At 41.2% G+C, this 18,400-nt stretch overlaps 1 protein-coding gene across 1 annotated transcript; it reads left to right on the top strand.

Annotated features, from left to right (window-relative positions):
* The first annotated feature begins 2,763 nt into the window (after positions 1 to 2,763).
* On the top strand, positions 2,764 to 15,745 carry LOC139452964 (peroxidase-like). Its single transcript, XM_071234588.1, has 13 exons — positions 2,764 to 3,202; positions 3,869 to 3,998; positions 5,074 to 5,312; positions 5,845 to 6,024; positions 6,336 to 6,420; positions 6,732 to 6,841; positions 7,710 to 7,811; positions 8,449 to 8,541; positions 8,885 to 9,197; positions 11,882 to 12,286; positions 13,178 to 13,347; positions 13,653 to 13,755; positions 14,798 to 15,745. Exons 1-13 carry the CDS (start codon positions 3,013 to 3,015, stop codon positions 15,633 to 15,635), a joined length of 2,958 nt encoding a protein of 985 aa, XP_071090689.1. The 5' UTR covers positions 2,764 to 3,012; the 3' UTR covers positions 15,636 to 15,745.
* Positions 15,746 to 18,400: the final 2,655 nt, after the last annotated feature.

Genomic DNA, 18,400 nt, shown 5'->3' with positions numbered 1-18,400 from the left:
ACTGGGTTGTTGCCGCCGTCATCAGCGATAATAATTCTCATGCTTCCTGGTTTCCAGTTTCAATCTGCTGAGATGATGACGGATAAGGACAGATTCCTTGCACAGTAACGATACCTGAACGTTTCAGTTTATGACTCTTCTGTTGTTTCGGTAGTCTGTTGAAATATGACAACTCTATATTCAATTAGGTACTGTCATAGTCATGCAAACATGAATACATAACACTTTCTTGTGGGTAACAACTTCTTATTTTTTATAAACGAAGTTGCCCCTACATCTTATCTTATTCCCCCTACATTTGATATTATTCTCCTGATGAAGTTGTTGAGCATAAACAAGTGTCATGTATTCATGTTCATGATGTCCTATGCAATTCCGAACTATGAACTGTTCCCTTGTTTTTTTTCCAGATTAACAATTGACTTGCCTTTGCATGCGTTTGTGATGGATGCCACCGGTCGAAAAGGGATATGCTCACCTTTTCACGAACATCTACTTGATTGTGATCCATAAACACATGTCTAAGGATATCATCAGCATCGTACAACCGACTCTGATCACATCAGAAATGTCTTATGATTATGGAAATGAGTTTGTCGTTATTTTTTATACGAGTGAGTGAGTATGGTTTTACGCCGCTTTAAGCAGCAATATCGCGACGGGGTACACCAGAAATAAGCTTCACACATTGTGCCCATGTGGGGAATCGAACCCGTGACTATAGCGTGATGAGCGAACGCTCTAACCACAAGGCTACCCCACTGCCCCTTATCACGACGAACCACGCATTCAAGGCATATTCATTATCACCATCACTGTCAGGGGCTTGATTGAGCAGTGTCTTTAACCGTACTGTGAATGATATAAACATTGGAAATGACATTCAATTAACACACCTATTTTCACCCCTATTGCTTGGCAAGAACATGCACTGCCATTCCATCCGTGCCTCTACAATAATCTTAGCAAATACACATGTATCCATCCAACGTCTCTCGTTACCTGAACAGGAGTAACGACTGTTTGTTCCTTTTATAAATAACACGAGTTTGGGTTAAAACTAATTTAACCGCATTTTCTGCAGGGTATGCGCATGTAAATACTACAACGTATACATGAAAGCGCATGACGTGTTTGTGAATATACAAGAACAAACGTTGTAGCATAAAACATGGATAACTTTGATCTTTACCTCATGAGTGAGTGAGTATGAATTTACGCCGCTTTTAGCAATATTCCAGCGGTTGGGGACACGGTTTGGAAACCACGAGTGAGTGAGTATGGTTTTACGCCACTTTTAGCAAGATTCCGGCAATATCAGGGCGGAGGACACCAGAAATGGGCCTCACACATTGTACCCATGTCGGGAATCGAACCCGGGTCTTCGGTGTGACAAGCGAATGCTTAACCACTGGGCTACCCGGGGGCTACTGTCCCCAATAGATCGAATACCTGTTGAATGCTATTATATTACTGCGTACAGTAGATAAACTTTTTGTTAAAATCATTTGAATTGCATAACTTAATAACTGCAATCTCTGATTATAAATAATAATATTTTCTTGAGATAAGTCAACTGTGAAGGACAAAAAAGAACAAGACATGATATTTGTTGTTAATATCACCCACTGACATGAGGCGTCTAGATTGAATCGAATAGTCAGCCGAGGCGAATTGGTTGGCAGTGCGTCATCGTATCCCGACGGCGTGCTCATAATATCAATCACTGGTTTGTCAGTCCCAGGCTCAGTTATTTACAATCCGAGGTGACGTTGCCGGAATGTTGCTGACTGCGGCATTTAGCAACATTCATTCACGCACTCACTTGATCGAATACTATCATCCATTCTCCTTTCTCCGTCACATAGTAATTAACTTTCTATAATCCCAACAATGTTATATTATAGACATGCTTTTAGTTGAAAGACATACCGTTACAATGTAGGTAATTAAAGTGGCATTTGTTCAAGTGCAAAACTGTTTCTTGCAATAGGTATCTATTATCCTTTTCTCACTGATGTATTTTTATTGTAAAGGCAACTGATCCTGAAGGTAAGCAAACGTCAAAAAAGCAAGCCCACTGTTGAAAACGCCTTTGACAAACCGAACTTCAAGGAGTGCGAAGATTAGTAGGCGTAATTGTACATGTATTAAACAACAGCCGTATTAAATTGTCCCTTTACAATATGTATGTAATATTAATGAGCATACATCCAGATGATCACTTGCAGTGAGGTGTTGATGAGGTTACATGTAGATATATGAATGGGTACCCGGTAGGATGCGATGGTAATGTGACTGTGAACCTTCTGGCCTCACAGCCAGCTTGGGTTGTATAATTCTCAGGGAGTTGAGAATAAACAATCGAATACACTGATCCATTGATCGGGATGAAACACGATATTACATGTTATGCGCTATATATATATATATATATATATATATATATATATATATATATATATATATATATATATATATATATATATATATATATATATATACGACTTACGATTTTTATACACAAATGAATTATTTATTGGTGTTGGCGTTCACGTATTATTTGTCAATGACAGCATAAAGTCAGGTGGCTAATTGGCAAAGGTGTGTTCCCACCTTGTTGTATATTTGAGCTATCGTTTCAGCAATGTTTAACAGGGGCGGAGCAGTGTAAATGTCGGGTCCTCATGACGCTGTCGCCACAAGGAACATTTGGCCAATTTACAACTTAATTAGTTTCATTATTATGTGGCGGACGTCACAATGAGTATCGAGGTGACTTTGCCACTGAATACGTACAAGTTACGCGGAGGTCTACGTTTCTATTAAATACACCATCACTGAGGTTTGGACCATTCATTCTCATAGGCGCTGGTACTAAAAGAACTGTGCATCTGTGGTTTGGAGGAGTATACCAGCGAATACCTCCGTGAAATTTCCTGGTTTTCTTTTTTTCAACACTTTTTTGTGGAACACATTTTCAAGCATTGGTTATATTGTCACTGTCTTCCAATGAAGGATTTTGCTGGTGTGTTGTTGGTGGTGGTCCTGTTGTTCTTGGACAATGTCCGGACCGCCTCGTGCCAGGCCGACATGGTCGGGGTGATCATTCAAGACTCTGGCATGTCCAACACGGTCAGGAACATGGCTATGTCTTCCATGAATATGGTCAAGGAACAGGATATGATGTTCCTGAGAGCAGGTAATAACAGAAGTTTGATCGACCCAATGTTCGTTTTCAATGTTGCAGGGCATGTAATGCAAGTGTATGTTAACTGAAAAAAACGTGGTGACGTTCTTCCGAATGGTCATGTTTTAATTGGTCTGAAATGGAATATATTTAGCTCACTTGACTTGGCGGAGGCTCCCGGTAGGACAGGACATGCTTACCCTTCTTGCGAACACCTGGCATCATCACCGATTTTCAGTTATCCATTTATATAATGTTCATATAATGCTATTTTGCCTTACACGCCCGATGGAATCCGTTTAGACGGATAATTGAGACTGGTTATTCTCTGGCGATTACTGAGGGAACACGTACATATTGATATTAAGTATACCATGATTCGTCAATCCGAAAGTTTGTTTTTCTGGACGGTAAATAAGAATGTGTATAGTTTATACATGTTTCGCAGAGAAAATCTTAAATGGTATCATTAACACAAAAAAACACACGGGTACCAACCAATCATTACGTTTTACAGAAAATATACAATGCTTTTTAATTTAAAGATTTGTAATACCTTCTAACAACGGGTTTTGTGTTTTTGGCAATGCACGTCATGCATGTAAGATACATCTTTTATGATATTATGACTTACTATATACCTTTAACCTTTACTGTATATTAAGTTCATCTTTGCAGGTGTTGACACAAAGGACACGACGTCTACGACAGCAATGAAGGCGATGTTCACAGTTACCAAGAAGAAGGCCATGGAGATGGGAGAGGAAGAGAGAGCGAAGAACATGCTCATAAAAGAGCTTGCAGGACTGTGAGTGTTCCCGTGTTTGTTCTCTATGCGTTACGTGTCTGTTCTCTACGCGATATGTGTCCGTTGTCTACGCGTTACGTGTCTGTTCTCTACGAGTTACGTGTCTGTTCTCTACGCGTTAAGTGTCTGTTCTCTACGCGTTACGTGTCTGTTCTCTACGCGTTACGTGTCTGTTCTCTACGCGTTACGTGTCTGTTCTCTACGTGTTACGTGTCTGTTCTCTACGCGTTACGTGTCTGTTCTCTACGCGTTACGTGTCTGTTCTCTACGCGTTACGTGTCTGTTCTCTACGTGTTACGTGTCATTCGGGACATCTGCTTATCATTTAGTGGTACGTGTCTAACTTATAAATAACCAAATAACGTAGATAAACATTTTTCCATTTTCCCTCTACATGGCATTCCGTGAGTTAGATGTACAGGCATGGAGCTTCATCACCAATGTATTAAGTCAGATATACTTATCTTCAGTATCCCTATACCTGGCTGTGATAACATGACTGAATATATAGATTCTCTTGGTTACATTTACATTTTGTAACATAATTATGTCTAAAATCATAAACATACAATAAAATTTATTGTTTAATGATAAACGTTAAATAATGCAAAATGTTTTTAGTTGGAGGACATTTCTAAATTTGACGCATCAATGTCAAAAATGATGTCTGATGCCATTCCCTATTTTGACTTGTAACATAATTAGGTTCCCGTGTTTTATTCAGGTGTATGATTGACTTGCATTTGTATGTATTTGTCACGGGTGTCACGGTTGGGGTAGGGTGCGCTCACCTTTTCGGGAACACGGGGTATCATCCATATTTGATGGTAATTCGCCGACTACCTGTATTACCATTGTAACATGGGCCTATGGCCTACAATACCGAATGAATATAGTTCATTGATAGTAATTCATAAACACATGCCGATGATGTTGTCGGAATCGTACAATGGACTGATTTTAGTAGATTTCTTCTGATTAAAGAAAGGGTTTTGTCGCTTTTATTTATTCGGGAACCATGGCGAGTCTAAATACGGATGTATAATTGTAACCTAGGCTGTACTATATCCTCTAGCCTGAATGTCCCGAAGACTCGGATGGCGAGTGCTGTCAACACCTTGTTGGGGACGCTAGGTGTGGAGGTACAGGGTTTGGGGACCAGGGACGACAACTGTGACCAGTTCCTCAACACCAGGTGTGACAGCTCCTCCAGATACCGGACTGAGGACGGCAGCTGCAACAACCTGCGGAAACCGCTGTGGGGCAGGGCCTTCATCCCGATGCGGAGGTTCCAGGACCCAGAATATGATGACGGTCAGACGCCTTACGAGTCTTGTATAACTCTCTATCATTACCCCGTCACCTTGGTTCCAGAAGCCGGAGTATGATGATAATTCTGATAGATCAGAGTATGATGATAATCCTGACAATCCAGAGTATGATGACAATCCTGACAATACAAAGTATGATGGTAATCCTGGCAATCCAGAGTATGATGATAATCCTGGCAATACAAAGTATGATGATAATCCTGATAAATCCCGATGATACAAAGGATGATGATAATGACGACGGTCGTACTCAAACCTCACGATTCATGCCTCTGGTACACACAGGACCATAACTCAACATTCGCATTTGTGACACCAGTATGTCAACACTTCATGGTACCCTTACAGAAAATAATGAAATAGTGTAACTGTTTAATTCCTTCTTTAATACTGAACCTAAAATGGAATATTTTTATCTTTGCACACACGAATTGTACACACTGATCAAGTGTGAAAAATACATATTTGTATTTATTTTGTTAATATTACGGGTCACATCGTTACTTCTGGTACAGGCGTGTCAGACCCCAGGACAACAGGTCAGAATGGTCGGAAGCTCCCCGGGGCCCGCAAGGTCAGCCTGGCGGTTCATGAGTCAGACAACAAGGTGTCCGCCGCCGGAGCGACGTCGCACATGCTGATGCAGTGGGGGCAGTTCCTTGACCACGACATCACCAGCACCCCTATACAGTCAGGTACATGCACATATATTTTGATATTTTGCAGAAAAAAGGCGCTTCCTTTTTGTTACATGCTTTAGATATGATGTATAAGGACGTGAATCCATCAAAACGATAATGTTGATGATGTTGAAGACGACGATAGCGATGATTACACAAAACTACTACTACAACTACAACTACAACTACAACTACAACAACTACTACTACTACTACTACTACTACTACTAGTAGATTTCTCTTGAAACGTTTTCCCGGGTAGGGTGCCCGCTTTGCTTTTGACCACAAGGTCAGTTTGTACAAATACTATCCTGCTATCTCTTCAGGTGCCGAGGGTTCGAACGTAGGGTGCTGTATGGATGACGTCAGCGCTGCCAGCAAGTCTAGGATCAACATGACCCCGGAGGAGAGGTGGGAACATTTCTTTTGTTTAGTGAGTATTATTTTACGCCGCTTTAAGCAATATTTCAGCAATATCACGGCGGGGACACCAGAAATGGGCTACACACATTGAACACATGTGGGCAATCGAACCCGGGTCTTCGGCGTGACGTGCGAACGCTTTAACCACTAGGCTACCCCATCTCCCCTCTTTTGTTGAAAAAAACCCCTAACAATTCTTCATATTTAATAAACATTGTAATTTCTTTACCTTTACGGTGTATATTCTTAATAATTTTGCTATGTTATTAATTTATGTATTGTTCCTGTTTATTTTCAAGAGATATTTGTTTTCCCATAAAAATCGAAACGAGCGACCCGAAATTTCGTCCAAGAAGATGCATGAACTTTGTGAGGTCAATCCAGATATCTAACACGGACTGTATGGTAGGTAAGTTGAATATACCTATACACAATTAGGATTATAGAAGGCAAGAATCCTATATCGACCCACTTTCAACTGACAACTACAGAAATCCGAACAAGCACAATTCGGGCACGGTCGTCTAAGTTACGTCGCGTAGCACCAACAGGATCCGCTGATGGTTGATTCAAATTCTAGATCCCACAGAGCTTGATCTTCAAGCACCATGTCCGTGTTCGGTGGTGAAACATCTGTGTAACTTTAGACTTTCATCCGTTATTCAGCTGATTTGCCATCCAGAAACTGAAACAGAAAATGACCTTGCAGAATATAGAAACAAAAGCTACATTATTTTGAAATCGGTATATAGTTAAAAACCCTGGACAAATGATAAAATGAACAAATGTTATAATGTGATACTCTTTCTTAGTAAAGAACAGGGTCTCGTACTTTTTGGGGTTGAGTCCCGTTCGGGATTCGAACCCACACTTGCCAGAGTGAGGCACCTAATCGCCAGCTCTCAAAGTCAGCGATCTAACCCACTCAGCCACCGAGGCTTCCACTAAAATAAAAGTCCGACAACTGGTAGTCTAGATCACGTATTTTGAGTACCCCTCTGACAAGTGTAAATTGGCACGGCTCCCATGGCCGAAGATCAGAGGGGTACTCAAAGTACGTGATCTGGACTACTAGAAAGTGTTATCCCTTATAACATTTGTTACATTTGACCACTTTCTAAATGGCATTGTGTATTCATATGATAAAATGACATAAAATGTGGATCGGGAGGTAAAAAGGGCTTGAGAGGTCGGTGTTTGGGTGATATAAGTAGATCCAGTAGTGACATGCCTATGGGTACTTCTGTTGTGACGTTGTTTCTACAATCTCTGTGCAGCTCCGGTGGAACAGATGAACCAAATCACGGCCTTCATCGACGGCTCAATGGTCTACGGGTCATCTGATGGCGAGACCCGGGACTTGAGGGCGTTCAGCGGAGGTACATATAGCTTTGCTTGTTAACAGATTGAAACTTATTACATTTGAACGCTGTAGTGTATCGCATACTCAGTTGTGTCGAGCTGATTTCGAACTGAAATTCTTATAATTCGATCTCTGATAAATCGAACTGGATGTGTGGAACCTGAAGTTATCGCGATTATATTGTTGTACATGGTTTGGTTTTCAACAACTTCAGTGTGCATGGTAAAATACATCTTTCAGTGTTCCAGGATACATAAGGCAGCATGTGAAGCACATATTTCCTCATATCAGTGGACCCGTGAAGATCCGGGGTAGAATAGGTCTTCAGCAACCCATGCTTGCCGTAAAAGGCGACTATGCTTGTCGTAAAAGGCGACTAACGGCTTCGGGTGGTCAGGCTCGCTGACTTGGTTGATGCATGTCATCGGTCCCAATTGCGTGGATCGATGCTCATGATGTCAATCACTGGATTGTCTGGTCCAGATTCGATTATTTACAGACCGCCATCATATGGCTGGAATATTGCTAATTGCAGCGTTAAACAACAAACAAACAAACAAACAAACAAACAAACAAACAAACAAACAAATCATATCAGTGTGTTCCGTATCCCAATTAAACAGGCGAGGATGCTATATTATTTTATTTTTAAGGTCTTCTCAAAACATCTCGTAATAATTTGCTTCCCGAGGACTCGGAGCCAACGTGCCTGAAGATAAAGCGATCAGACTTTTGTTTCAAAGCGGGTAAATATATTAACAAAACATGTAACACATTCCAGCTCGCAACAACTGTTTGATAATAATGCACATATATTTACAGTCAACAGAATAATAGGATATTATTGACATCTGTCTATTTGTATGACGAACTCCGGATTAACCAGCTTCTTATGAGGGCCCTTTTGGGTTCACTGTATCCGAAGATTACTAATATATTGGAGGAAACCTGATCTGTCTGGAATACAATTAATGAAAATATTGTGTATTATTCATTGTATCGGAAGTCACCATAAAATAGTACAATTATATTATTTCTTAAATGAAATTTTAAGACATTTTTACACAAAGTCGTTTACCGTGGTTATAGGTGACAGTCGGGTGAACGAGCAGATGGGTCTGGCTACCCTTCACACAGTGTGGATGAGGGAGCACAACCGCATGGCCCGGGAACTCAGCCGTCTAAATCCACTCTGGGACGACGAGAAATTGTTTCAGGAAACCAGGAAGATCGTGGGCGCCAAAATTCAACACATTACATACAATGAGTTTCTGCAGATTGTCCTGAATGATGACATAAGGACACAGTTTAGCCTGATGTCAAGACGCCGAGGTTTACAAGACCAGTATGATTCCAGCGTTGATCCAAGCATCAGGAACGCGTTTGCTACAGCAGCCTTCAGGTATGAGTAATGAGCGGACGAAACATGCACGCATGATAACTAAGGCTATGAGTACGTGAATGTAAAAACGGTATTGTTAACGACTTAATAGAACATTTGCCATCAGACTCCATTATTCATTTATCGCGAGGGGCACGGGTTGCCCAGTCGTCTAAGGCACTGCGATTCGCTGTGCAGAGTTGCGTCCCTTGGATACGCCAGAAATCTATGATTGCGGGTTCGAATCACGGTTCGCCCCGATTATGTTTCTAGGTTTGTCAGCACCATACCCGTGCTCGTGGGTTTCACCGAAGAGGTAAACGTCTGAGACTTGCATCACTTCGAGCTTTCCTCCCACATTAAGCTGACACGCCGCGATATAACTGGAATAGTGTTAAAAGCGGCGTTAAACCCAACTCACTCACTCACACACTCACTCATTAACCGCGAAAATAAAATAGCTACGCGATAAATCGCAAAGAACAATGAAGAACGAAGTGTTTTATTTGTGTGTGCTTTATTTCACGATAACACATTGTCCTATCATGACGTCATATCTGAGATTCGAACATGCGCTCGCAACTTGATGATGTCGTAAATTGGACGACGTTAATTTTGAGGGGGAAAAAGGAAAAAGGTACAGTCAATTGACTTGAAAATTGTGCGAATATCCGGGAATTATCTTAACACCCCCCCCCCCCCCCCCCCCCCCGTTCAAAAAGGGATAGTTAATGGAAGACCTCGGGCTTCTGCAAATGGTAATACCCTGAAAAAGAGCGATACCTTTGTAATAAACGCTGCAGGCCCTCGTGGTTTATTCTCCGTACAGTGTTTTATTGTACCATAAACAATTCCACTCGTTGTTTATTTCTTAATTATATAACTGTATCATTGCTCAATGCATAAAACGACATGCTCGCTCTCATTCTGAACGATCCATATAGACGACTTATTTATCAATTCTTTAAATGCCTGCCATACAATATCCTACAAGGTGTAAATACCTGCCACACAATATCCTACAAGGTGTAAATACCTGCCATACAAGATACTACAAGGTTTAAATACCGTCCATACACAATCCTACAAGGTTTAAATACCTGCCATACAAGATCCTACAAGGTTTAAATACCTGCCATACACGATCCTACAAGGTTTAAATACCGGCCATACAAGATGCTACACGGTTTAAATACCGGCCATACACGATCCTACAAGGTTTAGATACCGGCCATACAAGATCCTACAAGGTTTAAATACCTGCCATACACGATCCTACAAGGTTTAAATACCTGCCATACAAGATCCTACACGGTTTAAATACCTGCCATACACGATCCTACAAGGTTTAAATATCTGCCAAACAAGATCCTACAAGGTTTAAAAACCTGCCATACACGATCCTACAAGGTTAAAAAAACTGCCATACACGATCCTACACGGTTTAAATACCGACCATACACGATCCTACAAGGTTTAAATACCGGCCATACAAGATCCTAAAAGGTTTAAATACCTGCCATACACGATCCTACAAGGTTTAAATACCTGCCATACACGATCCTACAAGGTTTAAATACCTGCCATACAAGATCCTACAAGGTTTAAATACCTGCCATACACGATCCTACAAGGTGTAAATACCTGCCATACAAGATCCTACACGGTTTAAATACCTGCCATACACGATCCTACAAGGTTTAAATATCTGCCAAACAAGATCCTACAAGGTTTAAAAACCTGCCATACACGATCCTACAAGGTTAAAAAAACTGCCATACAAGATCCTACACGGTTTAAATACCGACCATACACGATCCTACAAGGTTTAAATACCGGCCATACAAGATCCTACAAGGTTTAAATACCGGCCATACAAGATCCTACAAGGTTTAAATACCGGCCATACACGATCCTACAAGGTTTAAATACCGGCCATATAAGATCCTACAAGGTTTAAATACCTACCATACAATATCCTACAAGGTTTAAATACCTGCCATACAAGATGCTACAAGGTTTAAATACCTGCCATACACGACCCTACAAGGTTTAAATACCGGTCATACAAGATCCTAAAAGGTTTAAATACCTGCCATACAAGATCCTACAAGGTTTAAATACCGACCATACACGATCCTACAAGGTTTAAATACCTGCCATACAAGATTCTACAAGGTTTAAATACCGGCCATACAAGATCCTACAAGGTTTAAATACCTGCCATACACGATCCTACAAGGTTTAAATACCGGCCATACAAGTTCCTACACGGTTTAAATACCTGCCATACACGATCCTACAAGGTTTAAATACCTGCCATACACGATCCTACAAGGTTTAAATACCGGCCATACAAGATCCTACAAGGTTTAAATACCTGCCATACACGATCCTACACGGTTTAAATACCTGCCATACAAGGTCCTACACGGTTTAAATACCGGCCATACAAGATCCTACAAGGTTTAAATACCTGCCATACACGATCCTACAAGGTTTAAATACCTGTCATACAAGATCCTACAAGGTTTAAATACCTGCCATACACGATCCTACAAGGTTTAAATACCTGTCATACACGATCCTACAAGGTTTAAATACCGGTCATACACGATCCTACAAGGTTTAAATTTAAATACCTGCCATACACGATCCTACAAGGTTACCCTGAAGATCAGTAGCTCACCTTCAACTGTTTTTAGATTTGGACACTCACTGGTACGGACGATGTTCTCTCAGTATGGCCGGAACTACCGCAAAGAGGAAGACCTGAAACTGAAATGGAGTTTTGGCAACACTTCTCATCTCATCATGGACAACGGTAACGGCGTGGAAAGATACGTTCGCGGCCTTGTCAGCGACGCCACGAGTGACGCTGATAGATTTATAAGCCCCCAAGTAACTCAACACCTTTTTGAAGATGTGGAAGGTCACAGCCTTGACCTTGCTGCTCTCAACATCCAGAGAGGTCGTGACCACGGGTTGCCTGGTTACAACCAATGGCGGAGGTGGTGTGGTCTTCCAACAGCTAGGACATTCAGCAGTGGTCGAGGAGGGCTTGTGGACCACCCATCCCATGCAGTCAAAAAGCTGAAGAAGGTTTATGAGTATGTTTTTTGTTGTTGTGTCTTTACATTCCTGATTCAGTTCGCCTCAGTTATGATGCTTGGTCTGTGAACACTTTACGTCGGTTTTCGACAAAGTAGCCAACATCTACGTTAGAGGTCTACAGTTCTCCTCCTAACCAAGCCCACAGGGTCCACTCCATTTTGGGCCTTTCTCTCACATAAGGCCTACCCAGTGTGAATTACGAAATATTGTTCAGAGCATTATTAAACCAATCTCTCACCCATTCACTCAACATACTGATATTCGCTGTTTCCTAAATATCACACGTCAGTACTAGGTTTGAATACAATCTACTATCTGTCTGGCTCTTTTCCTTGAAAGTGTTTGTGATCGGTAGCACAGTGCTTATAGTAAAAGTTTTTTCGGCCCAATGGCCCAGGTTCCGTTGCCAACCTGAACAGAAGGTTAGGAGGCAATTATAGCTGAAATCGTGTTATAGCTGAAAACAGCTTTACAACCTTAGTCCATAGACTTAGACTTTGTAGACATAGACTTAGATCGACACCCTTGAAGATCCGGATTAGAAATGGTCTACAGAAGCTCATGCTTGTCGTAAGGGGCGACTAACTTGATCGGGTGGTTAGGCTCTCTAACTTAGTTGATGCATATCATCGTATCCCATTTGTTTAGATCGATGCTCATGATGTTAGTCACTGTTTTGGTCCAGAATCGATTGCTTACAGACCGTCACATAGGTGAGAATTTGCTGAGTGCGGCGTTAACCAGTAACAAACCTTTGATCGGGAAATTGTAAGAAAATCAACCGCCAGGAATGCATATCCCATTGTAATGCCATATCACACGCACATACTGACAAAACTGGTATTCATAGGACATTTAATATCTAACACATATTTTTCTGTTTTCAGCCACCCTAACGACATTGACTTGTTTGCTGGCGGTATGTCCGAGAAAAGGATCAGGGGTGGCCTTATTGGTCCTACCTTCGCCTGTATTCTGGCTAATCAGTTTAAGGCGCTGAAGGTCGGGGACAGGTTCTGGTATGAGAGGGAGGACAGCACTACTGGATTCACCACAGGTTTGTTCCCCATTCGTTGTTTTGTAGAGGAACACGAGTGAGGGCAAGTTGTTTAACCCTACAGACAGAAATATTCCAGCTATCTCATGGCAGCCTGTAAATATGAGCCACACCATCAAGACAGGATGACACACAATCAGTAATGTCACAAAGCCTGACCAATGGGTCCAATTAAGTCGTCTCTTACGACATCTGACCGGACTCGCAGAGAGTTATCGGATTTGAGTAAAATATCGGATGTTAATGAGATTGATGTTTAAATGGCATGAAGGCATAACATTGCATTATCATCATTGTTCCTTCAGCCCAGGTGAATGTCATCAAAGAGACCACCCTAGCAAAGGTTCTGTGTGATAACACAGACATCCGCACCATGCAGCCCGCCGCTCTCAGAGTGGTCAGGAACCAGTGAGTAGTCTGCATGTTGTAATACAGTAAACTACGTTTATAACGAACACGCTTATAACGAACTGACCGATATAACGAACTTGTTTTTTAGTCCCGACCATTTTTTGTATAAATGCTGTATGTATGCTTATAACGAACTACGGTTAATACGAACTAAAATGAGTGGTCCCTTCAAGTTCGTTATAAACGTAGTTTACTGAAATGATAATTACCCGAAACACATTAATCCCTCTTCGGAATTATATCACCAAATAATGAACAAATATATTGATATATAGCTTTGGCTTATGTCGAAGATTATCAAACCTAGAAAGCATGCCCCCGCTATTGATATAACGATTTCTTGAACAAATATGGCAGATAATAAAATCGATTGAAAAGAAATCTGATGAATTGGGTTTCAAAGAAAATGTCACTTCTAATTTTCTTTAAGTACCTTTTTCGAAGAACAAATAATTTGGGTCGAACCATAATGATATTCTTGGGGGTCTGGAGTTTTGGACATTTGTTTGGTCATTGCTTCAAAACACGCAGTTTGTTACTGGGAAAGAAGGAGCAGACTGTTTTATTTTTTTCACAGCACGTGTGGCCAGCAAACAATTTGTTTTGGTTAAACCTGAGGACAAATTTTGTTTTTCTATTTTTTTCTGGAACAAAATATTTTTTCAAAAAGATCTCAGGACCCCTTCTGAATAGCAGATGGTCGATCCCTTAATTTGATCAATGGAATCGTCTGAATGTATTCGATATTATTACAAGTAGTATTAGTAGTATGTACTTATATGCATGTTATCTCTGTATTTACAGTTTATAATGTCTGTTTAATACCGCATGTTCATTTGAATCTATCCAGGAATTGCATGTTCAATTTATTTCCAGAAACCAACGAGAGAATTGTGAAGACTTAACTCAGCCCCAATTAAACCCCTGGTCTGAGAATTAATATCAACGTATATATCTACTTGTATTGCATGCGAATATATAGTGGCAAGCCATATCAACATTTCCGAGGGACGGAAACTGTAATAAAACTTATTTCCAGAAACCAACGGCAGAGTTGTCAAGAATTAACTCAGACTCCATTAAATCCGTGGTCCGATGATCCAGCAGCTAGGGAATTAAATGGCGGTAGTGGAAACAACGGAAATGGCAACAACGGCAATAATGGAAATGGCAATAATGGCAATAACGGTAATGGCAATAATGGCAACAATGGCAACAACGGCAATAACGGAAATAGCAATAATGGCAACAACGGCAATAACGGAAATGGCAATAATGGCAACAACGGCAACAACGGTAATGGCAATAATGGCAACAACGGCAATAACGGTAATGGCAACAATGGCAACAACGGCAATAACGGAAATGGCAATAATGGCAACAACGGCAATAACGGAAATGGAAACGGAAATAGAAAAGGATGGAGTGACTGGGCTCAGTGGAGCAACTGTAACGGTATAATCAGCACAAGGTCAAGATCATGTCTTCCCGGCTCCGTATGTCTTGGACATGGCTCTCAGAGGAAGCCATGCGGGGACACCAGAAGTAACTGGTCAAGTTGGGGACAGTGGTCATCCTGTGCCAACGGGATGCAGGCGAGGAGAAGGAGTTGCACTGGAGGGTTCCTCTTGTGTTCAGGGAGGGACAGTGAGGCGAAGCGGTGCACGGCTGCCCGTGACTCTGGGTGGGGGGCTTGGGGGAGGTGGGGGACATGTACCAGTGGTAAGAGATGGAGGAAGAGGGTTTGTCCATCCTCTGGAAGCTATGGACAACCCAGCTGCGTTGGGCCAAGTTCAGAATCTAAAAACTGTGGAACAAGGAAAACAGACTGTTCGAAAAGCATTTATAGACTTATTTCTACTTTCTACTGTAACTGAAACAAAATGAAGCCACGTTTTCTTGATACACAATACTCGTACAAGCCATTTTTGCTATTTTTATAAAGAAATGTAGTAAAGCTTGAAATAAAACTAACCACGCCGGATTAGAAGGGTACGCTTCTTGTGTTACACGTTTGTTTGAGTAATGTTAAAGTAGTTAGTGAGTATAGTTTTACGCCGCTTTTAGCAATATTCACGCAAAACACGTCGTGGACACCAGAAATTGGCTTCACACATACCCGTGTGGGGAATCGAACCCGGGTTTTCGGCGTGACGAGAGAATGTTGTAACAGCTAGACTACCCCAGCACCCCAGTTTTAAAGTAGGGAATAGTAATAAATAGCATGATATTGTTGTGGTTTAAATTGTGATTTTATATATTTATCCTTAGATTTGAAATGTACTCAACTTAATGGCATACAGGTTAAAGTACGTGATGTATACTAACGGAGGCAGTGGCAACTAACATGAAAATGCTGCGTATCACAGAAATATAAATTCAACCATTGAATCATTGGGGTGCTCGACGTATGGCTCACGTCAAACCTCCAATCTTGACCAGAAGTGGGAGGAATGCATTTAGGAAATAGATTCACCAGTTTTGCTAGTTCACTTGACTATTACAATAGACAACACGACCTGGCGGCAGTTTCGACCCTTCGGATATAAAGTGCTGCTTGACATCTGGTGATCATTATCAAATTAAATACCTAATTTCTAATGTACACGAAAACATTCTTTCTCTGCTATATGTGGAGTGATTGTTTTTGTCTACGGTTTAAAGTGGAATGAACAAAATCCAACATTTATCAACTTTACGCAAAGACAACGAGATGATCTAAACAGACTCTGGCAAAGACACTGGTTACGTGACGAAGTGTATGATGCACTTGTCCTATTATTTTATGTATAAAATTCACCAGCAGGTGGTCAAAGGGAAAGAAATCCCGAATGGACGAACCTCCATTATTATTCACATGCAAAGCATCTTTACCTGGTCAGATGTTGCTGCCAATGCTGCTGCAACTCAAGCGCTGCTAACTTTTACTCTAAGGTGTGACCACACTTACTGCCGCAAATATGACCTCGCACAATGATACAAATATGACCTCTTGAAAACTTTTTTTACCCTGCACTTTAATCTCATCCTAACAAAACCTTCGTTTGAATACACGCGCCAAGATTTCATCTCTTCCTCTATTAAAGCTGTCGCAGCACACATACATCTGGAACCAGTCATTTTGAGGAGGGCTGAATGCAGTGCGTCACATATTCAGTACTCGGATAATGATCGACATGTCACCAAATGGACCTATGGGAATTCAATCGGCATGATGAATAATGATATCATGATAAGTAACCGTGCATCATGTTTTGTGGTCGTAAAAAACGCGAAATAAACGCCACTCAAATTAAAATGAAACAATGCAGGTATAGGAGAATAATTATCAATCTCTGATGACATCAGAATGCAGGGATGAAAAAAGTTTATCAATGTTTACAAGTTCATGTATTCAACCGTCAGAACCTATATATTTTTTTAAAAAATATCTAGGCGTTCAACAGCCATTACATGTACACGTGAGCACAGTCTGGCCCCAAAGCTGCAATAAAAACGCAATTTTTTGGGGGGGCTAGGTTAGCCAGCTCCTTTTCCGAGCACAGGAAGCTGAACACACCAACCGCAGGTCCGCACCAAATGTTGGTCAAATCATGGTCAGTTTTAATTACTGGATAGATGTACATTTAAAAGACATAAAAATCTTATACAATATCATCCAATCACGGCCTGCAGATATCTCTCGCACTGAAACCGCACTGTCACAACCGGTTCTGATTTAGTGTAGTAGAACCTGTGAGACGCCGGGATTCGCTGTGCAGAGTTGCGTCCCTTCGCCTGACCAGAAACCTAGGATTGTGGGTTCGAAACCCGGTTCTCCCTGCCTGTTTTTAAGTTTGTTGGTGTCATGAAAGTGATAAACAAGACCTGCATCACTTCGGAATTTCCTCCCACATTAAGCTGATACGCCGTGATATAAGTGGAATACCGTTCAAAGCAGCGTTAAACCCAACTCACTCACTCAGAACATATACATGTAGTTTCGATTTAACAATACATTGAATTACAATCAAACACTGTTGTGTCGAACTTTTATGTATTGTCTCGAAGTTATTTTCCAGTCCCAAACGTGATTCCAGCACAAAATTACTCTAATAAGACGATCTCGGCACGACAATTAATTCACTCTCTCGTTGTTTGTCACATATGTTTCTTCATTCTTCATATCAATCGATAGATGTATGCTTAATTATTGCTCGGTTGTGTCGAACCTCGGATAACTCGAAGTATTTATGTAGTTCACTTCAACTTCGACACAACGCTATTTGAATGTATCCGTTTTGTGTCGTTGAACATCCCGTGAAGTGACTGGGTTCGTCTTTTTCAATGCGTGGGTGATAGGGCGAGTATTTGTACGAGTGTACTAACAGACATGGTTCTCCGAAAATGTCAGTTATTTTTGGCGAACTCCCTATATATTTAGGTAGCATTAGCAGCTGACGTGTATTTGAAGTTCTAGGAATGCCTTGTAACTGTTATGCTTTTCAAGAGGTCCTCCGTGATATAGTAGTAGAGTGTCCGCCAGATAAGGTGAGTTGAAATGGGGTTTAACGTCGCGTCCAAGATCATTGCACTTATATAGCGACGTGCATGTACGTGTGTGTGTTTGCACATGTGTGGCTGCTTGTACTAGTCCGGACTG

This window comes from Haliotis cracherodii, unplaced genomic scaffold (assembly GCF_022045235.1).
Source record: "Haliotis cracherodii isolate W230 unplaced genomic scaffold, xgHalCrac1.p SCAF_9, whole genome shotgun sequence".
In the NCBI taxonomy this organism is placed as follows: Eukaryota; Metazoa; Mollusca; class Gastropoda; order Lepetellida; family Haliotidae; genus Haliotis; species Haliotis cracherodii.
Note: the sequence above shows the minus strand (reverse complement) of the source record. Positions and strands in the feature narration are given on the sequence as shown.

What these genes read in the sequence shown, in the direction of transcription:
- LOC139452964 (XM_071234588.1), top strand. Translation starts at nt 3,013, where the DNA reads ATGAAGGATTTTGCTGGTGTGTTGTTGGTGGTGGTCCTGTTGTTCTTG. An exon ending in CAGCACCCCTATACAGTCAG is followed by an intron (nt 6,025 to 6,335) that starts GTACATGCACAT and finishes CTATCTCTTCAG; the next exon opens with GTGCCGAGGGTTCGAACGTA. An exon ending in TTTGCTACAGCAGCCTTCAG is followed by an intron (nt 9,198 to 11,881) that starts GTATGAGTAATG and finishes AACTGTTTTTAG; the next exon opens with ATTTGGACACTCACTGGTAC.